General features: G+C 50.8%; 2 protein-coding genes across 7 annotated transcripts in view; both read left to right on the plus strand.

The window, feature by feature from the left end:
* Positions 1-5798, plus strand: part of AP3D1 (adaptor related protein complex 3 subunit delta 1) — a 44854-nt gene extending 39056 nt beyond the window's left edge. For both annotated transcript variants that reach the window (XM_075736292.1, XM_075736293.1), the window contains 5 exons: positions 663-751; positions 1781-1866; positions 2308-2429; positions 3179-3258; positions 3630-5798. In XM_075736292.1, coding sequence (XP_075592407.1) covers positions 663-751; positions 1781-1866; positions 2308-2429; positions 3179-3258; positions 3630-3725 — 473 coding nt within the window. In that variant the 3' untranslated portion in view covers positions 3726-5798. The remainder of the gene's footprint in view (positions 1-662; positions 752-1780; positions 1867-2307; positions 2430-3178; positions 3259-3629) is intronic.
* A 2869-nt stretch (positions 5799-8667) lies between these two features.
* MOB3A (MOB kinase activator 3A) lies at positions 8668-23874 on the plus strand. Of its 5 annotated transcripts, XM_075776265.1 has the most exons (5): positions 8682-8824; positions 9600-9685; positions 19167-19722; positions 21578-21780; positions 22468-23874. In XM_075776265.1, exons 3-5 carry the CDS (start codon positions 19305-19307, stop codon positions 22495-22497), a joined length of 651 nt encoding a protein of 216 aa, XP_075632380.1. In that variant the 5' UTR covers positions 8682-8824; positions 9600-9685; positions 19167-19304; the 3' UTR covers positions 22498-23874. The 5 variants fall into 5 exon arrangements, with proteins under 5 accessions (XP_075632379.1, XP_075632380.1, XP_075632381.1 ...); XM_075776264.1 differs by lacking the exon at positions 9600-9685 and having other exon boundaries at positions 8668-8824; XM_075776266.1 differs by lacking the exons at positions 8682-8824; positions 9600-9685 and adding an exon at positions 13819-14407.
* Positions 23875-24195: the final 321 nt, after the last annotated feature.

Genomic DNA, 24195 nt, shown 5'->3' on the forward strand with positions numbered 1-24195 from the left:
AAATATATGCTTATTTGGATGGGAAGCTGAGCCCTTAAGAAATATTAGACACAGAGATGAGTGATAATGGCTTCATACATAGTACAATTGTACGGTCGAATCGCTGAGCTTTGAATTTCACTTCCTTCACCAAAGAGTTAATTTGAATACTGAAACAGCTCGCAGAAGTCTTCTAGGATTTTTGTGGCTTCAGGGTGCAGTTTGATTCCCCCATGGAAAGCAATGGGGTATTTTAAATTTTTTTTTTTTAATTCTATATAAGGCAGTTTTTGACACAGACTTGTGTATTAAAAGAAAAATATAGAAACATTAGACTGTGAATTAGTTCTGAAAACCGCTTGGAAAGATATATATTTTCCAGTTATACAAACAGTTTAAATATATTGCTGCTGTGCCTTACTTTGCCCAGGCACTTGCTCAATAACCTCTACCAGATGCCAGCTCTCACTGCTGCTTTTCAGAGACCCAAGAGCTAAGTGCTGTAACACTTAATTCACAACAGGAATTGCACATATAACTCTTCCAACTACATGTAAAACTTCAAACTTGGTTCAAAAATAGTACCTAAAGCTTAGCTGCTACTAATCAGTTTATTCTAGCCATTACTTAGATATGAAAACCATTTTCTGACCTGACTTCTCCCTCTCCTCTCTTCACGCTAGGAATCTCTAATGAAGCCCAGTTTGTGTTTACACTTCAGAGTATTGTTATGGCTCAGAAGTTAAAAGGAACACTGTCCTTTATAGTCAAAGTAAGTGCAGCTTTAAACTCCGTGCTTCTGCTTCCTTTGGAGCTGCATAAGAGAGCTTGACTTGGGTGGAAAGCACTGCTTTAGAGCTTTTTTTAGGCATCATTTCATCTCTGCTGCACCAGCCCATTCTGTGATGTGAGAAGTATTTTTACATGACATCTTGTGCAAAGAGTGTCCCGAATACTGCGTAAGCATGTCCTAAATTGTCATTCCTGGCAGTGTGTGAGCAATGCAGCCTGAAACATATGCCACGTTGTCAGCTAGAAAGTCACTGTGGCGGTGCATCTGCCAGGGAGAGGGGGTCAAACAGCTAGCGAGAGGTGCAACCCAGAGTTGTTTCTTCTCATCTCAGTTACCTGAAGATCAGTTGGACACTGCTGCCTGGTACAAGGCTGGAAAAATTGTAGTAGCAGTAGATACGGTTAATAGGGATGGAAACCCAGAACAAGAGTGAAGACATTGTTTAATAAGTATTGAGCTGTTTAAGACTACGTAGGTTTCTAATCTTCAGTATAATTATTAATGAAGGAGCCATGTGAACAGCTTGAAGGAAGCGAATGGAGACAGTTGTGGCTGCTGCTGAGTCAGCCATTATCTCTATTTTAAGGGTTTCTTAAAAATAGTATCCAAGTCCTAATTTCAGTGCCTAAGAATCTGGGAGATATTAATTTATTATTTTGCTTAGGAAATAGTGAACTGTAAAACCACATCTCCAAATATTAGTTTAAATTCAGTCTGCTCAATATATTTCAGCAGAGTGCCATCAAAAACGCAGCCAGACCCCTCCATTTGTGTCCCTTACCTGCTCCAGGTGTACGTATCAACCTAGCTGCCCAAATCTTTTCTCTAAGTGGCCTGATGCTTTAGCGTGTTAGTCGTTCTCAGACTGATCCTTCAGGCCCAGCCAGGATATATCAAAGGGGATTGAGCCCTAAAGTCTTCATCGGTGCCTGTTTGGTAGATGGGGGTGGTGCTGCCTCTTGCTGCCTTGGGGCTCCCTTTCATCTCCTTTCCTTTGACCTGTTGCAGAATGATGAAGGTTCAACCCATGAAAAACTAGATTTCAAATTGCACTTCAGTTGCGCTTCATACTTGATCACGACGCCTTGCTATAGGTAAGTGCCATTTAGGGAGCACAGCATTGGTGCTTTTGCTGCCCATGTGAAGCTGAGCTTTGGCTGCAGGCCATCTCTGCAAGATAACACAGCATGCATTTGACTTTGGCTGCTTGCGACTGCTTTGATTACACTTCAGTTATCTTGTGTAATGTTTGACTGTTAAAATATGTCCAGTGACTTATTTCAAGTGGTTCTGAAGGAGAAGATGTATGTCCTGTAGGCTGGCAGAGGTGGTGTGGAGCTAACTCTGGTTGAGGTCAGGGTACGGCAGTGGAGCCTGGAGTATGGTTCCCATACTGGCTGTACACCCGTTTTCCTAGAGCTTGGTAGTACTTAGACTTCTGCATTCTGAGATATCTCAAGGTCTGCATGGGGCTAATGTGGCAGATTATACTTGAATTTCTAGTACAAGTGTTTACTTTCCTTCCTGTTTTGCAGCGATGCTTTTGCCAAGCTCCTAGAGTCTGGAGATCTGCACATGAGTTCTATTAAAGTAGATGGAATTAGCATTTCTTTCCAACATCTACTGGCAAAGATCTGTTTTCATCATCATTTTTCAGGTGAGTCTTCCTTGATGCAGAACCTTCTGCAAAATTCCATATTCTAAAATTTCCACTGTGCTTGGCGAGTGCCACGCTCCACAGCCTCAACAATGACAGAAACAGGTGATGTCTAGATTAAATTAATTTGGGAGAGGATTTTTTTCCTGATTTTGTAATACATTGGTATCCTCAAAGCACGCAGTGTTCCTCAATGAACTCTCCTTTTGTCCCTGTGGCTTTCCTCCAGTCCAGCGAGGCACGCGCAGGTATCACAGGAGCAGCTGGCTTAGTTAGGGCTGTAACTGTTCTCAGGAGGGTGCATTTGGTCTTCAGTGCTTCAGCCAACCTCTTTCCTCAATGCTTTATTTCAGAAAGGGAGAGCGCGAGCTATTAAAGTTTGGACTTATTAATTAAAACACAAGTACTGGATGAAGCAAAACAAATGGCTGTTTCATCATGCTCTGGTGTATGCATTAGACGTTGCCTCAATGAAAGTGTTTCTGGGGAAGAGATCTACTTTCTGATCAGTCTTTTTGCCACAAAATATTTGCAGCTTACTTAAAAGACTAATGACTAACCTCATTATTGTGAAATATCCCAGATAAGAGCCAGGCGCGCACATCATCTTAACCCTGACTTCCTCCTCCCCTCACTCAGTAGAAGCTTCTGTTCCTTGAGGCCAGGCAAAGCAGTAGTTCCTCTTCACAGGAAGCAAACGTTCTATTAAAAGTTGTCCCACTAAATGAAAACTCATGCTTTCTTTATAGTTGTGGAACGCGTTGATTCGTGTGCATCAATGTACAGTCGTTCTATCCAAGGCCATCACGTCTGCCTACTGGTAAAAAAGGTGAGAGCATTGTCCCACTCTGAAACAAGACCTGAGAGAAGCTAAATCTCCAGCCTTTCCTATCTTAACAGAAAGAGGGAACTATTCCCCTCTAAATCATCCAGGGACACCATGGACAATTTAATTCATCTGGTGGCCCATCTAGCCGTCCTTGCTGTGCTGCTGCCATGCTTGTACCTCCCCTGGGCTTTCTGTTGCCCGGTGGGTCGTAGCAGCACTGATGGCTTCCCCGAAATGACCTCTCGGCTAAGCCTGCTTCGGTCCTCTGCAGGCTCCACCGGCTGCTTCCCGTCCTGGAGTTTGGCTGGGAATAAAAGTGTCCCTGCTTAGAAGAGGAGCTAATGGATTTCTTTTTTCTTTTTCTTTCTAAGGGAGAGAACTCTGTATCCATAGATGGGAAATGTAATGATTCCACCCTGCTTAGCAACTTGTTGGATGAGATGAAAGAGACATTGTCCAAGTGCTGATTATTCCTTATGAAATATTCCAGTTACAAGAAACACACCTAATGTGTAAAGACAAGCAGACCCAAGTGTTAAGTTTCTCCCTCGTACGCATGTACTATCCTGGGGCACGTGCTTTTCAGTTAACTCCACCATTGTTTGCAGTTTAAACATTTTAAGGCTGTATGTTACCTTTTTATTTCAAAACTTTTTACAAACTGTGGTGTTAACCCTTTCTAGCCCAAAGATCCTGGTGACGTGACTGGAGGAGGGAGGGAGGGGCGGGCGCTATTTATTCAGCAGCTCACGATGATCCCATAAACCTTGCCATCTGCGCGGGACGGTGGACTAAGCAGAGTTTTATCAACAGTAGCACGGAGTCTGTTGCTTGTGCTTATTGCCAGGGAAGGTTGACTTGATCCTTAGCCATGGAATATGTCTTCAGGGCTACTGTGGTTGATGTATATTTCTAGCAGAGGCTGGTGCTGGACCTGAAGGCCTCTTTTTTTTTTTTTCCTAAATATGATTTATTATTATTATTATTATTATATCAAGATCTATTGTGATCAGCATATAAACATCCTCCATCTCCTTGAGCTAATCCAAATGGGCCCTGTGAGAACGGGGATGTTTGAGTTTCTGTTTATAGTAGTTGCCTTGAGCCTTAACCTTCTTTTAGTGACGGCTGAAAGAGTAGAGAGTGAATGTGTGAAACAGGCCAAAAGTGTTATCGTTTGGTTCTCTGCTCCTGTCGACCACCCCTGCAAATGGAGCCTGCCATGCCTCTCCCCTTCGAGCAGTCTCTGCTGATGTGTTTTCTGAGTCCACTTCAATTTCACATTCCTGAAAAGTTAGGGTGTAGCAAGAAACTGGAAATCCAAAGGGGTCTGTTCCTGCTTTTTTATCATTTTGCTCACCAGCTGAGGTTGACCAGTACCAGGTTAGAGAAACGCCCACCCATGTAATCCCTTGTACTCTAAGCAGTTTGCATATAGCCCCGTTCCCTCCCTCTGTGCTGTGAAATCAGAGATGTCGTGCTGTCTCAGTTGTCCCCGTAGCGTCCCGTTGCCCTGCCCTCGCAGCAGTGGATGCAGATTTAGCAGCACAAGTGTAGCTGGGTCCCTGCAGCAGAACTCTCCATGCCTGGGCGCAGGAGGGAGGGGGTGCTGAGGAGCTGCAGGCTTGGCTCTGTGGCAGGTTACTTCAGAGGGAAGAAAGGGAGGGTCTGCCAAGTGAAGCCCATTCTGCACTATTGAAATCTTACTGGGAAGGGATGTCACTGTGTCCTTCAGAGATGCTTCATTGATGTCCTTCTCCGAAATCTCTTGCTTTTGATTTTTTTTTTATATTCCCTTCCCATTTCTTTTACTTGCTGTTCCATACCCAGCAAACTGAGAACACGCTTGAACGGTTTTGCTTTGAGGCACGGGCAAGAGCCGTGGGTTGCTGTTACCAAAAGGGTCCCCAGGAAGGAGCTGGGCCGCTCTGCGCTTCTCCAGCACCACCACGCTCCAAGGGTGCTGGCGGTGCCCAGTAGAGTTGAACTAAAACCCTACGCAGGGAACAGGACAAAGCCTTGATCTTGCCCTTGGGGTGAATGTCCTGTACTTTAAGCACGTCTTCTGCTCTTTACACTTTTCCTGTATTCAGGGTATTTTTGCGAAGGCTCTGCTGTGGTTTTATTGCTAGGACCGGCTTCGTATTCTGACCGCACTTGTGCGCTGCAGGAGTTTGTTTGCAGCAGGCTTCACTGCTGGTGAAGCGGTAGTTTTTGGTATTGGTCAACCTCCCTTGGTTAGCCAGTTTGTGTATTAGAAACTGAACATATTAAAATTGTCTTAAAGGATAATGTTCCTCAATTAGTGTTTTTTTTAATTCATGGATGAAAACTGTCACTTTAGCATGTAGAGTCTTCTCTTACAGAATCCTGTGCAGTGATTCTAGACTTTTGAAACTGTATGATGTGTTACATTCACAAATTTATTTGCTATCAACATTCCCTTAAAAAAAAAAAAAAAGAAAAAGAAAACAACATACCACAAGCTGCTGTAATGATTTTGTGTCAAGATGATCCAATAAACTTTCAAAACAAAGTTATATTTTTGGCTTTGTAAATAGTCCTTTTACAAGACCCTTCTGATTTGTATGGACCCAAAAATATGACATGGATTTACCCGAGCTCTGGATGCTTGTGTCTTCGGGAGGGTGCGGGGAATCTCATTCCACAAGCTCTGGAGGAGGTAAGAAATCATTTCTACCACCACTGGGTGGGGTGGGGGCACTGGTGTGTGTCAGCGAGGGGAGTCCCGTGTCCCTCATGAGTGTCGGGGACTGATCGCGTACCCACTCTGGCAGCAGCAACAGCTCGCACGCCTGAAGTACGCGAGCAGAGGAGTCTGCAGTGAGGGAGATGGGAACGGTGCTGTTCTTCACCTCTTGGATTTTAAACTGACCTGGTTTTTATAGGCACCAAAACTTTTGATTCCTACAGGCTTTGAATAGTAGACGGGTCCAGCTGTCACGTTGTAGCACTCCTCTGGAAGGCAGCATTGCAAGTGACAGTTGTCACTAACGCAGAAATTACAGGGAAAAAAAACACCAAGCAATTCAGACAGTCTCAGTTAAAGCTACATTAATTTTTTTTTTTATTGCAATTGCATCTAAAACCTAAGCACTTGTGAAAGTCAGAGCTCTGGCCTTAAAGAGGTATCTAGAAACTGAAGGACAGAAATTAGCCCCTTCTGTCTCTTCCTCTTGGCCTGGCAGTCAGTAAAACTTGTGATGGAAGCACGGCAGCGTTAATATGAGGAATTAAGGTCCAGTGCTGTCAGGAGCTGAGGCATTAGTTTTGCTGATGCTCGGGGGTTGCTAGTAAGACCAGAACCTGTGAAAAGCATATCTCGGAACAAAAACTATTGGCGGCTGCGTAGTCAGGAGCTGCCAGCTCTGCACTGAGAAAAACCCAGGGCTTGCACTGACTTGGTAGATAAGCTCCCGCTGCGAAGGAAGGGCCAGGTCTGCTTTCTGTGTGCACTGCAACTCCAACGCCGCAAGTCCAATGCCGCAATCCCATCTTGGCTTGCGGGGAGGCCGCCCGCTTGTTCTGCCTTGGGGTGGGACTGCACAAATCTGATGAAACAGGATGAAAACCACAACACACACCCATCTGAAAATGCATGAAAAAACCCCCACATGGAGGAAGCAGAGTGCACATCGAGTATTTAATGAGCTGCAGGACCTTAACTGGACGATGCAGGAGTTTACAGTGAACCCTTCCGGCTTCGAGCAGTGAGACGCGCTCTGGCCCTGCTCCCTGCATTTAGATCGCGTCAAAATTCACGAAGCAACTGGACAAAGAAAATCGGTCCTTAGCGAAGTGGGGTTTTGCACGCGGCACGTTACAAACAAGCGTGTAAAAGAACCGGTGCCCTGCACCATTCCTGGCGGGAACAGGAGAGTGTCGCCCCGGAGCTTTGCGGTCGAGTGTTTCGTGCCAAGTCGGGCAGAGCAGCATCTGTTCCTTGGAGGTACCCAACCCTTGGCAACTGCGCTCTCGGGAGCGGCGCTGGAGCTGCTGGAGCTGCTGCCCCAGCGGGTACTGGGGGGGGTACAGCCCCGGGGGGGGGGCACAGCCGCAGGCTGCAGGAACATCCTGCCCCAGGCCAGCTGGGAGCTGCCGGAGGCCCCACCAAAGAGCCAAAGCCTTCACCCCCGGGTGCTGCCGCGTGTCTCCCAGGCACCAAGATCCCCTCTTGTGCTGGCGGAACGGCCGGGGTGCAGGAAGAACACCGCGCGTGCAGGAGATGGGTGGGAGCTCTGCGGGGGGTGGGGAATGGCCGTGCTTTTGGCACGGTTTGGTTTTGGGCTTCCCAGGGACTTGCCACCTGCGTTCGACTTCCCTGTTCTGATCTTTGTGAAAATTTCCCGCTGAACCGGCAGCTGTGTTTCCTGCTACTTCTCCTTTTGGCCACTTTGAACTACAAGTACGTGCGGGTCCCTTCGGCGGCCCCTGTTCCACCAAACCACCTCAAACCATGGGCAGAGCCGGCTCCGGCCGCGACTCTGGCCTGACTCTGCCCGGCTCCCGATGGTGCCAAACCCACCCTCCAGCTCCTCCCCTCCCACAGACTCAAATTTGGGCTGGAAATCAGAAAAAGAAGGAAGTTACTGGAGCGCCAGGGGCTGGGAGGTGCTGGTCTGAAGGCAGCTGTGGCAGAAGGATGCTCAGAGGAGGACAGGGGACATCATCCCTCATCCCTCATCCCTCCTCGCTGGCGGGACGACAGAGGCAATTTTGGTTACTGCCTCCCCAAAACGCTTCTCCAGGGCCTGACGGTGCCCGCGGCCCCGGGGTCCCGAGCGACCCTCGCTCCACGAAGCGCGGCCGGCCGCAGCAGCTTTCGCCCTTAATTTCCTTCTGGCTTCTGCTCCCGGACGTTTCTGCCCTTTCCAGGGCACCTCGTCGCGTTCTCCCGTCCCAACGAGGCAGCCGAACCCTCCCCTGACTCCAGGAGCTGGTGTTAACGGAGAATTTAATTCCAGCGAGGTGCTGAGCAGGGTGCCTGGCGGGTGCTGAGCCCCCCTGGGCTGGGGTACGGCCGCGGGGCTGTGGGCTGCCCCTAACCCCCAGCTCCGGGAAAATCAGAATAATAAAATAAAGTGGAATAAAAGAAATTAAATAAATTACAGAAAGGAGAATAAAAGAAAGTAAATAAATTACATCGAATAAAAAAAGAAAATAAAGTAGGATAAAGTAGAATAAAAGAAAATAGAGCAGAATAAAAGAGAGTAAAATAATGAACTAGAACAAAATAGAAGAGAAAAAAATAAAATAATTGCTTCTCAGCACCGCCCGCGCTGCCTGACCCCGGCCATCCCCGGGTCCCGCCGGTTCCCCCCCCCCCCCCCCCTCGGTCCCGGTCCCGGTCCCGCCCGCGGGAGGAGCCGGCGGGGGCGGGCGGCGGCCCCTTTAAGAGGAAGTAGGGCCGGCTGCCTGCGGCCGCGCGCGGAGAGGGGCCGCGCGGGAGACCGCCAAGTTGTGCGGGGCGGGCGGGGGGCGGAGTGCTGCGGTTGCACGAGGGGAGCCGCCTCCGCGTCGCCACGGATTAGCTGCCGTCAGCCAGGTGTGGGGGCGCCGGGGGGGGGCTGGAGGGGCCCGGGGGGAGCAGGGCCTGCGGAGGGGGCTTGTAGGGACCTGGGGGGGACGGCGGACCTGGGGGGGGGGGGGGGGCGGTGTCCGGGAGCCCGGGGGTCCCCGTCCCCTGCCCGGGGGTCCCCGCCAGCCGCCCCGGGGTGGCGGTGCCCCGGGCTGTCCGTGCCCGCAGGAGGGACAGGGCCTCCCCGGCGTGTAGGGTCGCCCCGGCCGTAGCCAGCAGCCTGTTGAACTGGAACTTCTAAACCTCCATACCTTTTTTTTTTTTTTTTTTTAAATTATTTCTCCCTTCCCTCGGGCAGAAGGTAGTTTGCGAGCCGGTTTCTCGTGGCTTTGCGCTCCCCGAGCTGCGGTCCGCACTGAAAGCCTTTCCCTGGCCGGGGGAGGAGGCCCCTGAGGCCCTCACCGGGCTCCCCAGAGCGGCCGGGCCGGGCTGTGCGGGGCCGAGGCCTGGTGCTGCCGGTGGTACCGTGTGCTGGAGCAGGCGCGGCCTCGGCGGGTGACCTTCCTCAGCAGAGGCCTGGCTGACGGTGTCCGGGTGGGGGTACCTCATGGCTTTACCGGCAAACCAACCAAAAAAAAAAAAAAATCATCTCATAATGAGGGGAAAAAAAAAATAAACCGGCGCGGAGAGTAAGGGTGTTGCTGACATAACCGTGAAGTTACGGCCTTGGATGTTCTTGTATTTTATCCCGCCTCTTTCCGCCGTCTTTCCCTAGCTATGCTAATAAATGTTTCTATTGTAGGTAAAGGCATAGTCCTGAAGTTCACACTCCTCAATTTTTTAAGTGCTTGGGGAGAATGGGGAATTCTCGGCTTTTTTCTGATCACGGTGAGCTGCGACTCAGCTGTCATGAGGGAGAACTTGTGACGCTTGAAAGCAAACTCTTGCTCTGCTTCTGTCCCTTGCTATGAGCGCAGGAATGCTAATCTTGCAGTAGCTGCCTCCGCTGTGATCTGCAGCACGATGATCTCAACAACTTCAAAGAAAACTGTTCCCTGTGTGAGAGGAGGATAGGCAAAAAGGAAAGGGCAGGAAGTCTCTGGAGAGCGAGGAAAGAGGGATTTGAAGTTGTCCGGCCTGTGGCACAGATGTTAGGAAAAAGCATCTCTGTCGTGGACTCCGGTGGTAGTGAAAGGCAAGATCCTCTACTCCTAGTGCTTGGAGCTGAAAAGCAGCCACACTTTCTTGATTTCCATCCCTTCTTTGTTTAAAACCCCTTTCCGGTCTGGAAATCTTCTGCCAAGTTGCAGGACAGGGGGATTTTTGCTAGGAGATGTGAAATTTCCCCGGCCACCTGTTTATCACAGTCCCCAGGGCTTCGTCCTTGCACTCTGCTTCCTTTCTGAGCTTTAGGCTCGCATCCAAGTCTGTGTTTATCTGCTGTCGTTTCTTGGACTGCATATTCCATCTCTTAGATTCACTTTCTGTCTTAGTCACATACTCGTGAAGTTAACTTGGGCAGAAGGGTGAGCTTGTAACCTTTTAAAATCCCCAGAAGGGCAGGAGAGGAGTGCTGGGAGTTCACGCCAGATTGGTGGTGTGGTAGCAAAAACCGGTGCTCTCGGTTTACGCTGAGGAGCCAAGTCCAGGTGCTGAGCAGGGAGCTGGTCCCTGCACCGGGCTGACCTTTCTGGGATGCTCTTTCGGACGCGCCGCTTGGGGTTGCGCAGTCAACTGTGCCATCGTCAGAAATGGAAACAGGCTCTCCTGTCCGCTTGGCTGAGGGAGCTTGAAGCGTACTCAGCATCTTGAGCAGAGTCCTCCTTCCTGTCTTCAGCTGTCCTCTGGCGCGGGAGCTGTTTGCCAGACGCTTCCTTGTCCGCATTTGGCTCTAACGTGGCTCTTTCATTGACGAGATGTGAAGCACCACCCGAACTGAAATGGTGCGATTTAGTCCTGTTTGTGGAGGTTGGACTGTACTGACGCGTGCTGTGTTTTGTAACTCGTGCTTCTCTGTAAAGGGGCCAGGGATCTCTATGGCCACAGTACACAAAGGAAAAATGTTTCCCTTGTCAGCAGTGAAAGCGCGTGGGGTCATACAAGAGAGATTGCAAAATCTAAACAGTCCTGCGCACAGCGTTCAGATCTGGGAAAAGTATTGCCTTCAACTTCTGAGTTTTAATTTTTTGTAAGACAGGAAAGTATTTTGTGATACTTGAGCCGTAAGTGCTGCTGTAAGTGGATCCATAACCAGCTTTGCTGGAGGTTTAGGAGCTTATCTTTAGACATACGTAATATCCAGCTAATGCTTTCAATAAAGAGTGCACCTTAGGCTGCATCTTTATCCTCCCTTTTCCAGGTGCCCCTGGGAGGCAGAGTTATCTGTGACTCCTGTTTGGGTCTGGTGCTTGCTTCCCTCAGCTGGTGTTGTGCTAAAAGTGCTGTTCTGCTCCTGATGAGATGGGGGAATTGTTGCTCCGAGTATGCGGAGCAGCCGGGGAGCAGAGGGGAGGAACGGAGGCAGTGAAGGCCAGGAAAAAACCACTTCTGCGAGCGTGTAAAGCCAACACGAAAAAAAAATCTGTCACTCTGGGGCAGCTTTGACTTCGTCCAGAAAAGTCGGATGATGTCCCTGGGAGCTTTGCTTTGTTGTTGTCAAGTCAACGTGAGAAGAGGCAAAGGTGGTGACACTGCCGGATGTTCCCACGTGCTGCTGGGGTAGGTCTGTGCCGCGGTGGAAGCGTTCTGCTGCGACCATGCTTGGTGCTTGCCTGTGCCCGCTCGGGGACCGGTGCTGTGTTCCCCAGTTAACCGGCTGGGTTTGGGTGAGTCGTGGCTGCGTGCCTCTGCGCTGGCTGCTGGGGAGCCCGTGGAACAGAAAATGAGCTAGAGCCGTGCAAAGCGTGTTTCAGTTTGAAGCAGGGGCTGAGTGAGGCCCATGGCTGTATCAAAAGCCACTGTAATTTTTTTCATCTTAACTGCAGGCTTCTCTTGGGGCTGCTGTCTGGGTCTTTTTTTTTTCTTCTTCTTCTTCTTTTCCCTCTTGCTGTGGGGCAGGAGGTCTTATGATGTGGTTAGTCTTGAGATGATCTCTAGCCCCACATCAGTGGGCTTATTCCTTGCCTGGAGACATGCTAATGTGTTGGGTTACTGCCGTATCTCCTCGTGGAGGGGAAGAGCGAGCCTCGTGGGCATCTGCTTTCGGCAAGAAACAATACTGCCTTTCTTCCAAAAGCATAATATTACCATGGGGAGAAGCGGTATTTGTTGATGGCATTAGCCCTGCCATGGGAAAGGTTGGCTTTGTGGCCAGCTCACCCGCCGGCTCAGTCCCTGGTGAAGGAGCTCGTAGCCCTGGCATCTCCTGTGATCTCGAACTCAGACCACGCTGCTAAATAGTGCCTCTTGCTGTAGTCATTTTATCAGCCTTGAGGCAAAATTCATGCTCCGAACCGGCATTACCTTTTACTTGGGTGGAGGCAGACCCCAAAGTTAGACTAGATAAAACTGCTGTTGGTTCAAAAATATCGCTGCTCGGTGAGGACAATAATGTAGAGCCTGCAAAAGTAGGAAGAAACATGTAAGCTTACAGCTTGGACTCGATAAATGCCATGCTGCTGCTCACACGTCCTCCGGTGGGGACAAAGCTGGGTTGGAGGACAGCGAAAGTTCTTCCTGAAGGAGCAGGCTGCAAAATACGACCCCTCGGACCTCAAAGAGAGAGAAAGCTGCTCTTAGCGTGCTGTCAGCCATCCGCTGCCTGTGGTTTATCCTAGAAATATTTGTCTGTGCAGTTAACCTGTCTGCTGGAGTCGTGACCCACCTTGTCAGCTTAATGCAGCGTCTGCAAAGCCTGCAGCGGATTAGCTCTGCCTCCACGTGCAGCCGTCATCCCGGCCGTCACGCCGTCCACATGCATCCCGGCCTGGATGTGCGAGTGCGATCTGTGGAAACCTTCCAAAATAGCTGCAGCTCTGACGTTGCAATGGATGCAGATGTCACGTAAGAGGCAAGAAAATTGGCCCAAATCAGTAATGCTCGGGGCTGCGATAGCTGTTCCTGCTACACTGCAGTTGTTTCTAGACTTTCAGATGAAGGTTTTAAATTGCAGCATCTGCTGTCTGACCTTCCCCTTTTGGGGAAGGGAAAGTAGGAGGGGTGACTTTTGTAAAAAGTTACTTTCTTGTGTGGCTTTTCCACACTCTGTGGCTGTGGGGCGGATGCCTGGAAGGGCGAGGGGAACAACCCACGCTGGAAATTCAGTCTTCTTGCGTGCAGAGTTTGAAGGTGATTCAGCCTTCCCTCTCCCCCGCCAGAAGGGGCCATCCAGCCCCTTCAGGGCTCGTTCCCTCACCCCCATCCCCTCAGTATCCGCTCGTGGTGCCAGCTCCATCGCACAATCCCCGTAACATCCCCCCTGGCATCGCTGTGTGGTCTGGATCCAAATCCTGAGCCCGGAGTTGAGCAATAAACTTCCTGCTCCTCCGTCCTGCTCGTGATGGTTGAAAAATGCCTCTTGCTGCTCGGTGACCTGGGCTTCCCGCTCCGTGCAGCCGCGGTTCCGTCGGCCCAAGCCGCAGCAGGCAGCTGCCTGATGGGCTCTGCCAGAGCTGCTGCGTTTGAGTCAGTTGGGTCTTCTCCTAACCCAGCTATGGCTTAATTCAACAGGGCTTTTCCCTTTTTATAATAAACTAATTTGACTTTAAACTTGGTCTGAATGCATAGCCTTTCAGGAGAAAAAGAAGATACCAATTAAAGCCCAGTATAACTATTTTTGGTCTTCTATTATGCTGTTTCCTTTTCTTATGTGTGTGGCGATGCAGAAAGGCTCTGCGTTTGCATGGCTTGCGGGCATGTAAAGAGACCGTCCTGCTCCTAAGCAAGCCTCTTTCCGGGAAGTGCCGAGGAGATGGGGTGTCTGTATAGTTTCTGACTTGGGAATTTCCAAATTGTGCAGCAGATTTAAATTGCAGGGGGCGAGGCGGGGGGGAGCTGGCAGCCAGCGGGGCTTTCTTAAAACTGACTTTGTGGTGAAGTATAAAGGGCTCTTTGTTTGTCTAAACCTTGGGAATTCAACATTTCAAATGTGCATTTCTGAATAGCTGCGTTAAGTTTGTTGCGAAGGCTGCTCCTAAAGCAGTTTCCAGAAGAAAAATGTGGATATTGTCCTGCAGAGCAACAGAATGAACTTGCTGCTCGTGTCTCACCCAGCCTGGGGCTGTAGGTGCAGCCGGGCCGGATCCGTTCTCCGCTCCCTCTCCTTTAACTTCAGAGCAGCTTCTGCTGCCAGGAAGAAAAACAAGAAGAGGCGATGCTGAGGGTAACAACTGGGCGGCTGCTTGGCTCTCCTCGGGCAGCAGCGTGGAGCGATCTTGCGGGAGAAAAGACAGAAGCACCACGACAGAGCTTGTAGAGGGGAGTGATTAGCTTTTGGGGAAACATTGGCAGCTCCCCGGGCCGGGAGGCCGGACTCGGTGCCAGACAGGAAGCCGGCTGACGTGGAAGTGCCGTCTCGCCGGGATTATGAATGGCCAGGCGTGCCTGCCGCAACCACACTCGGCCCTCCTCTTCTGCCCCACACGCTGCTCGCCGAGCCCTGCCCTGGCTGAGGTAAGCACGGGGACAGACCTTCGCTTTGCATACCGTAAAACAATTCAAAAGAACAGCTGAAAATCTCACCCCGCGAAGGCGAGCTCTCTTGTTTCTTGCCAGACTGGCTCCAGAGGCGCAGAAACTGGCTGTCATTAGTGCCAGTCCAGCCCTGTTTGCCGTAATTGGTCTGATCCTTGCTCTCCCTATTAAAATCTCTGCTTTGATCATAGAAAACCAGGGTCATCTTGTACCAAGAAACTGAGCTAGTGCAGAATGGCCGTGGGAAGGTATTTGTGAAAGGAGGGGGGGTGTGATGGGAAAAATGCGCGTGTGCATCCGTCTTTGCTTTTTTGTTTAAGTTGTCTGTTTTGAAGCCACTTTGCTTCTCGAGTACGCTCTGTAAATTTGTTTTTTAACTCGAAGTGCTCGCTGCATCTGATATATTGTGGCTGCTTTATCAAACTGGCACGGGGTGGGTTCGTGTCCTGTATTGGAAACTCTGGCCTGAGCGACGGCGTTGGCGGTGAGTGAGGACACTGAAAACGGCTCGAGGGTTCATTGCTCCCCTCTCCCTTCCGGGGAGCCGTGGGGATGGGGGGAATGGCCAGGGCTCCTCACCGAAGGGCTGCAATTACAGCAGCCACAGCAGGAGCTTTCGGCTGGACTCGGTATGAATGCTGAGCGGCGATACCATATTCGTATCACCTCGCAGGACAGCAGCATGGCTTCCCTAAAAGGAAACTAGAGAAATCAATTATTCTGAGAAATGCATTGCTCGCTGGGGTTTGTTTAAGGGCTTTCTTAGCAGGGAGGCAGCAGGATGTGATCTGCCCTGGTGCTGGGGTCAGTGGGAGGGAAGTGGCCCTGTGTCTGACGCCTCCCCAGCCCGCAGGAGCCTTCCGATTGCAGCCGCGCATGAAATGGGACTTTCTTTTTTTTCTTCTCCCCTTTTGAAAAGGGAAGCTCTTTGCCTCAGTGCCTACGAGCGCTCATAGAAGTTGCAGAGACGGGCTGAGCAATTGCAGAGTAATCTGCCAGGGCTAGAGACGCAGGTAGGAGCTTGCTGGCGTGCTGGCTTGCTTTTTTTTCTTTTCCTCCTTTCCCCTGGCTGTTGTTAAACCCCTGCACGGTGTTAGCGGCAGGGGGGAGCATGGGTGTTGCTCCGGCAGGCGCTGACGGAGCAGTCATGGGACTCCTGGAAGAGGGTTTTGGCCGTTCTGCCTCTGCGGGGAGGGCAGGGTCCGGCGGGAATGCTGCTCGCACCTGGAAAGCCTCGGGAAGGCTGCGGCAGGCTTGCGAGGGGAGACGGTTTCCAGGTGTTTCGAAGGAGGTGACCATCTTTCCTTTTTCATACCCTCTTTGAGCTGCGTGTAAAAGTCACCGAGAGCTGGGGAGGGGACCGCCTGGGTTTCCTCTGCCCAGAGCCTGGTTTTAGAGTAAGGCAGCACTGTGTGATCCACCGGAACGGCATCAACAGAAATCAGCGTTAGGACTGGAGCTGCGAGAGCAGGGAGCAAGGGGAGAGAACGAGCTCTTGGGAAGGGAGGGCCAGGCCTCGACCCCTCTCGCTGGGCAGCAGGTCGCCTCCTTAACCAGCGTAATACCGAGCCGCTTCTCTCCTGTCCTTGGGAAGAGCGGAGAAGCTGGAGGTCGGTTTGCGCTCCGGACAGCCTGCCACGGCGTGGGGCTTTCTGCCGTGGTGGCGTGATCTCGGATGGCCAAGGTTCTCTCGGACGCGTGCGGTAATCGTGGCTGGCTGGAAAGGAGGTGTAAACAAAACGTACTGCAGGTTTGTTGGGGGGGGGGAGATTTTTTTTCCTCATCTTTGAAGCTTGCAAATACCATTCAGGTGCTTTGTACGTCCCATATCCTGATTGTTCCTAACCTTTCCTTTCTCTTCTGTGCGAAGGCAGTGTCTTAGTGCTGCCTGAGCTGTGACTCCTGCCTGTGGAAGTAGGTGTTGTACGTGTGATATCATCTTCCAGCAATGTTAGGGATGCTTTTGGTCTCGGTGCCTTTTTTTTTTTCTTTTTTTTTTTTTCCCTAGAGCTAAGTGTTTCTTTTAGCTCAGTTGCAGTCAAATACCATAATTAAATAGACTGCATCTGCTTGAAGTCTTAGCTACTCATTTTGCTAATGCCCTCAGACAGATGCTGAATCGTCTGAGAGACGGTTGCTGCTGTGTTGAGCTCCCCAGTTCTCAGGAATGATGACTCTGCAGGAAGAGGAAGTTGGTTGTAGAACAAGTACTGCCTCCATACCAAATAAACCATGTTAAAAGCCTCTTCACCCTGCTGAAATGACGATTTCTTCTGGAAAATGGTCAGTGTTTGCTTCTTGGTGCGCGTGGCCAAGCTCAGGGAATGTTTGGGGGTTTTTCCCTGTAGTTTTGCAGTTCTGTTTCACCCTATCCTCTTCTCCGCGCCGGGCCCTGCAGCCACGGCCTGACCCCGGCTCGAGAAACACGTCCAGCGGGAGGGACGGTGCCTGGCTGCAGTCTCAGGCCAGCACGGATACGAGTGCGGTCACCGCAATCAGACAGATCCTACAGAAAAATAAGTAGGAACAGAGTCGTACCGTGCTGAGGATGCTGCCGGTCCTCCGGGGAGCTGTGCGGAGGGCGACGCTCGTGCTTCTTTATGGCTTGTTTGTTTTAAAGGACATTTCTTTCTCCGTCTCCAGTGTAAGGAAATCATTGCGTGCAAGTACTTCTCTGGGACTGATTTCCTGCTGGAAATAGCTGCAGACTCAGCACCTGCTGTGCACATTGCTCATTACTTGGAGGCCGGTCCTGCCGTTGCTCCGGACGTGGCACTGCGACAGGGTGGGCGCAGTTCCCTGGTGCTTCCGCCCTGCCGGGTCGCCTCAGTGTTTTGCCGCAGGATGTGGTGAGGCCGTGACACAGCTCTCGGTAACCAAAGCTGCTGCCTCGTGCTCAGATGTCCCTCCATGTCATTCGCTACTTCCTCTAACCATGTAGTATGTCCACATGTCTGTGGTACGATCAAACACCTCCTAGGGACACGTTTGGGGGGGGTGTGTGTGTTTCTTTTTCTTCTTTTTTTTTTTTTTTTTTTGACTCTCACACGGTAGCATACGGGGTCGCAGCGGCTGTTTTATCAGTTTGCAGTGAAAGCATGCATGCACTGAATTCACCTTCTAGCCCAGGGTGGATCTCGCTGAACCACATTAAAATGCTTTTTCGCTTTCTTCCAACACGCGTCGTGGCCCATGTTGCAACAGGAGTTTGGATCTCTCTGCTCCTGCACAGAAGAGGTTACTGAGCCTGTTCCTGCAGGAAAAGCAGTGCTAGGAAATGTCGAGCCTGTTCTTAGCGGGACGAACTGAAGTGGTTTGGGTTTTCTTCTTTGCTGTAATTAAATAAGAAAACAAGAGGCCTTGGTTTAAATCTTTTTAATCTTTCTCCAGAGGAGAAATGCTGATTAGCACTATGCAGCATCTGTTAGAGATGGGCTGAATTGTGGCAAAGGTAGTCTTGACCTTGAATTTGAGATTTTGTTGCCAATGTTTGAGAATACTATTTACCTATTTAAACAACACTATGGCTTAATATAAACCTAAGTAGATTTCTGCTTGGTGAAAGGGATTTGTTTGCTTGCTTTCTTATACAATTATGGAAACTCTTAGTTGCCAGATTCAATAAGGCATCAGCTTTAGTTAATTTCTGTTACTTTATTTCTCTGTCCGGCACATGTAAAATAATATTTTTGGTACACACAGCTTTCTGCCTTGAGCTTCCATCAAAGAGCAGCTTGACACAAATTATACGAGGGGATGGATGTGGGAACAAAGGAGGTATAATTAGCTACAGATAAACAGAGCTGTGTTTCTCGTCAGCATCCTTTCAGATCTTAACTTGTGTCTCACCCTGTTGGAGCTAATTCTTTTCCACAGACTGGAAGAGGAGGAAGGCGAGCTTTCCCTGGTCTTCCAACTTTCAACCACCCCTCGACTTGAAGCGAGCTAAACTGAAATGAAAAATATGTTTATGGTCTGTCTGCACCTGCAGAAGAGGCTGTGGCTGCTCTCAGAGCTGGTGTTATTTCAGGATACTCTCTTTCCGGGTGCCTTAGCTGCGACTACTTCTTCTTCTTCTTCTTCTTCTTGTTCCCCTCCGCCCTTTCGTGTCCTGTCTTTGCTACGACACCACACACAGCTCCTGCTCAAATGGCTGTTTCGTTGGAGTACGTTTGGCAACAGATCCGCACTTTATTGTAGGTTGTGGTAACCTTACCTTTTCAGAAGGCTTGTTTCCAAAGAGGGGGAGGGAGCGTAGGTGAAAAATCTGACCCAGGTAAAACCCAACTTGTTTTACCCTTCTTAAATATTTGGTGTATTGGAGCTGAATAGGTGGTGGAGTTTCTCCTCGGTTCTGTGGGGTTTGGGTGTCTCGGTGTGATGATGTCGGGGTGAATGGCAGCCATCTCCTGCAGAGGCTGCGCTGGGGGACACGGGGGGACTACGCCTTGATGCCTCCCGTTTCGTCTCTTCCCTGTGGGGCTGGTTCCTTCATCCCCACGTTGAGCAAGGGAGACCTTGCGGGGGTGACTTCCTTCAGACCTGCTCAGCGCCGCTCTGCTGCAAGCTGGGCTGTTAGGAGAAGGGGGAGGAACGAAAGCTGGCGTTGGCTTCCCCCCCTTCTCAGATCTGGGGCAAGGGCCCAGATGGTATCCCAGATCTCTTCCTATGGGATTTAGACTAGGTTTCCTGTTGAGAGAGCTGCTCCTAATCGCTGCCCTTCTGTGCTGCCTTGCAGATCAGGACCAGATGAGCAGAGGGAGGTTTCTGTGAAGATCAGAGTCGCCTCAGCCCTGCCCCGGGAAGTGGCCCAGCAGCGTTGTGTCTCCGGCTGTCATCGCTACGGACCTGGAAAAGAAAGAAGAAGAGAAGAAAAATGTCCCATGCTTTAAAGCAAGTGTTCAATAAAGACAAAACCTTCCGACCCAAGCGCAAGTTTGAGCCGGGGACTCAGCGGTTTGAGCTGCACAAGAAGGCTCAAGCCTCGCTCAATGCCGGTCTGGACTTGAAAGTTGCCGTCCAGCTGCCGCCGGGAGAGGAGCAGAATGACTGGGTGGCTGTGCACGTGGTGGACTTCTTCAACCGCATCAACCTGATCTACGGCACCATCAGTGACTATTGCACTGAGCAGTCCTGCCCTGTCATGTCGGGGGGACCCAAGTATGAGTACCGATGGCAGGATGAGCACAAGTACCGAAAACCCACGGCCCTGTCTGCTCCCCAGTACATGAACCTCCTGATGGACTGGATTGAGGTACAGATCAACAACGAGGACATCTTTCCCACTAATGTTGGTGAGTTCAGTTCCAGTTGCGGCTGGGGGGAGGGAGGCTGGTGCACAACCTTCTCCGTTGAGCCCTCGAGTCCCGTTTCTGTTCCAGGAGATGCTGTTGCACGGATCACCCTTGTAGCAGAGCTATTTCCTTTTGTGCTGCTCTCAGAGGCTGGCAGTGTAGTAAGCTCTTCCGAGCACCGGAGAAACTTCAGAGCTCTTCTGGAGTGCTAAAATACCCAGAGCAGTTCCAGATCCCATTTGGAGTCACGGATACCTTGTAGAAAGCCAAGCTGAGCCTAGGCAGCAAGAACAAGAGGCTGCTCTTGGAAAAAGTCAGTCTCCGACATGACTCTCGAGTAGCTCATGCGGGACATGTTCTCCTGAAGGACAGCTCTTTTAGAGCTGATTGCTAGCTTGGGTTCAACATGCGTGCTCTGCGTCGGCCTGGTGATGGTGGCCACGCTTCCATAATTAGCCTCTTTGTTATTACAGGCTGGCGTTAGCTGACTCTGCCCTTTCTAGCTCAGTGCTTCCTGGCGTGCACTCGGCTCTTCGTTGCAGCTGGGTGGGATGCTGACATGTGCATGGAGGGAGGGGCGGCGTTTCATCTGTTGCCAGGGTGATGGCAATGAGAATTTGGCCTAAGACACCTAAATCTGCATATCCAAACGCAGCTTCGTGTACTGGCTTTGGGACAAAGATGCTGGGTTTTCTGTTTATTTTGTGCTGAAGGAGATGTGAGAATTCAGTATCTAAAGCATTAGGTAAATATGACTGATCCCATTCAGAGCTCCCATCTTCTGGGACGCAGAAGACAAGATGCAGCAGAGCTCCCTCCCTCCTGCCCTGGCATTTATCCTGTTGAAGCTCTGTTGGGACGCGGTTGGCCCCTGTTTGGGACACGTCTGCCGCCTCTGCCATACGAGCATCCGCAGGGCTCCTCCGCCTGTGCCAAAACGCTGCCTAAACCTGGTGTGAGCAGGCAGAGCGGGGAGCAGGGCCGTAAACGGGCGGCTCTTCAGAGAGCTGAAACACTGAAATCCTCCCTGCCCGTTCCTCCTGTCGCCCGAATGGCTGCTGTGTTGCCTTTAGCTAGGACTCTTCTGCGAGGTTCTCTGGGGACTATAAGCAGGGTCTTTGTTCTGGCCGGGGAGGCGAAACAAGTTTCCGACAGCAGGAGGGTTGTGGGGTTTTATTTATTTATTGTTATTGTTGTTTTCAGCTCGGCTTTTACCAGATTCCTCGCCCTTAATGCCAACTGAAATGCTGCAGTCCTTGCAGAGCACTGAAAGGGTTTAACTAATCCTCGTTCCTCCAGAAACGACCTGTGTGAACTTTAAACTGTAATATTCTACAGAGATGGCTGGTTGTCCAGACCGCTCTGCTGCAGGACCCTGGCTAAACAAATCCCAAAGAACTGATGCCTTTAAAGAGGACCTTAACGTCTTTAATTTTTAACCAAAGAGCTGAAGACATAGCAAAATAAGAGATAACTGTAGGGAGTTAACAGCACCGACTCTTTCTTTTGGGAAGTTGCTTGGTTGTATCTGGTATTTTGCACTGTTTATGTAAACACGCCAAATAGGAATAGAAGAAAACTCTATTAGGCTGAAACAGCTGCTGGGAATCTCTGAGGCTGGTCGCTTGCTTTCATTCGCTGGCAGCGATCGATGGCGTGCAGCACTTGCACTTAAGAAATCCGTGCTTTGAAAAAATCTGGTCTGAACAGAAAGGGAAAAAGAGAGGGGAACTGGAAATTACCTGGGACAGAAGCCCTTTTCTCTCAATTTATCTGTTTTATCGATTTATTTTAGCCCCAAGGAACCGGTTTTAACTTTGCTGAAGGTTTCTCATGGTTGTGTCATCCCTCCCAGGTACTCCCTTCCCCAAGAACTTCCTCCCAGTGGTGAAGAAGATTCTCTCCAGGCTCTTCCGGGTCTTTGTCCATGTCTACATCCACCATTTCGACAGGATCACCCAGATGGGGTCGGAAGCCCACGTCAACACCTGCTACAAGCACTTTTACTACTTTGTGAAAGAGTTCAATCTCATAGACACCAAGGAGCTGGAACCACTGGTGAGTGTCTGGGTGGGCTTAGGGTACACGTTGGTCTGTCAGGGTCTGCAGCCAGCACAGAAGGGGTGGGCTGGGGGTGGAGGAGTCCCAGAGGTCTCTGGTACCTTCTCAAAACTGGTTGCCCAAATTCAGGACATCGGTTGGCCTTGCAGTTTGACTGTCGGGATGCTGGGAGTCAGGATGTGCAGGCACAGCTGAGCCAGGGCCATTTGGGCATCGGTCGGGGGAAGTTGACTTGTTTTCCAGCAACCTCCTTGCGTTTCTAGCAGCTGGCTTGCCTCGTTTGTGTGCGCTGTGTCAGCCCAGCGCTGTTACCCGTCCGGGATGTGGATGGCTAAAACCATGTGCTCGCTTTCCATGCTGAAAAGCGAGGACACCACCACCTTCACGAGGAGTCTGGAGGGTGGACCCAGACCCGGGAGGTGGTGACGGTGTTTCTAAAGTCGTAAGCACAGAGCAGACCTGCAGAGCGGTTGGGCAGTGGAAGGATGTCCTGCCCGTGCCTGGGAACAGGAGTGGTGGGGGGAGCACAGACCTGCCCAAACTGGAGCTCTTAGTAACAGTGTCACCGCGCGCCTGAGATGGGTATTTACCACTAAACAAAGGTGAGGGTTTTTTCGTCCGCACCCTCACCTGGCAATTTGGATCTTCATTCATGGTCCCTTGTCTTGTCTGTGCCTTTGACAGAAGGAAATGACCTCCCGGATGTGCCACTGAGATCAGACCTTCCTGCTCCCACCTCGGCGGCTCTTCCGAGGACTCCGAGTCCCACTCCTGCATTGGAGGTGTGATTCAAGGGGAGAACAGAGACGTTTTGTTAAAGAAATCTATATATTTTTAATGAGTTTCAATGTAAAACTGTGATATTGCAGGAATATTTTTTTAAAGATGCTCTAGATAAACTAGTTTTTTATAGTAATTTCTATAAAAAAAAAAAAGAAAATATTTTGGGCCAGTTGGTGGAAATGCTTACTCTTTGAGGAGGGAAGAGCCACCCCGTACTGCTTCTTCCCCTCCCCTCACTGCAGCGGCACCAAGCCAGCCGAGCCAGATGCTTCAGATAGAGCCACGTTGTGTAGCTGGTGCTGCCATGGAAGCGGTACTTCCCTCCGGACACCCATTTCCCACCCGTGAAGGGAGATTGCGTGGGGACTGGGGAGGAAACGCTGGTTTGCGTGGATCCCCTGGGGTGCTGTTTGGTTCCAGCACCTCTTCCGCTGGCTGTGAGTCCGGTTTTTGGACAGAGCTGTTTTTGTGCTCACCCTCCACTTGGCATCCTGTCCCCGAGGCTTGGCCCTCCTTGCGTTCCCTCTGAAAGAGGTTGGACTTGGGTTCTTTGACAGCTACACCGGTGCAGCCATTGCTGACGGAGTCTGTGCCGGAGCGCTGCGGTTGTGAATCGGCTCTTGCCTCTTTACCAGCTCTGAGCCGAGTTCCTCCCCGCACGCAGCCCAGCCGGGTGCGCTGTCCCCACGGGGGACGGGGATTCGCACCAGCAGCATTAGGCCAAGCAGACCTCTGCTTCATGGGAACGAGCAGAGGGGAGGCACTGGGATAGACGTGGGGAAGTCTTCTCAAACACCTGTACTTCCCTGTCTCTGTGTGGTACGCTGACCCTGCCGAGAAGGAACCAGGCCGCTTGCCCTCGGGCCTCACTGGCTGCGTGTGGACCATTTTCTGCTTCCCATTAGGGTACGGAGCCTTCTCCCTCTTCCCGAGCAGCACGTCCCGCTCAGCTGCACACACTCGTAACCAGAGTCTGGTGTGCAGCCAGAGACCGCTAGCCTTGCCTGCTGCTTGCACAAGCAACTCTGCTGCGTGCCGAGAGCTTTGCGATGCCCCCAAGGTAGGTAGGTAGGTCTACCTAGGATTTGAGGGGAGTGGGGGAGCAGGGTTTACAGTAAGAGAAAAGATTTCTATGAACAGTGACCAAACTGTACCACTAACCACTTCTTCCTTACAAAGTTTTTCTGTGTCCTGGAATCTGTGTACATACGTGACTCTCGTTTCTTGTACTATCATTAGGACACTCGTACAAATACCACTATAGTTCTTTGAAATGGAACCAATAAATTATGTTGTATTTACATAGCATGCTCCGATTGCTAAATGTCTCGTGATTACACGTTCGTCAGAGGTGTTCTATCAGCAGAACAAACACGGTGTGTTTGGACTCCTCAGAAAGTTTGCTGGAGAGCTGTTTCCTACAGTTGCTAAAAGCTCTTGGGTGTGCGCCCCTGGCTCTGCTGCCCCGAGCTTCGATTCCTTCTGCTCCCAAGGGGCTGGGGCCGGGCTGTGCCCAGCCCCACGCCTGTTCCCAGGGCTGTGGGGCAGAGCGGGCGGGTGCTGGAGCTCAACCAGCGCAGGCTGGGTTTGTCCTGACTTGTCTCTGCAACGTCCCCGTACCCAAGCGTT

The sequence above is a fragment of the Balearica regulorum genome, chromosome 26 (genome assembly GCF_011004875.1).
Source record: "Balearica regulorum gibbericeps isolate bBalReg1 chromosome 26, bBalReg1.pri, whole genome shotgun sequence".
Lineage (NCBI taxonomy): Eukaryota > Metazoa > Chordata > Aves > Gruiformes > Gruidae > Balearica > Balearica regulorum.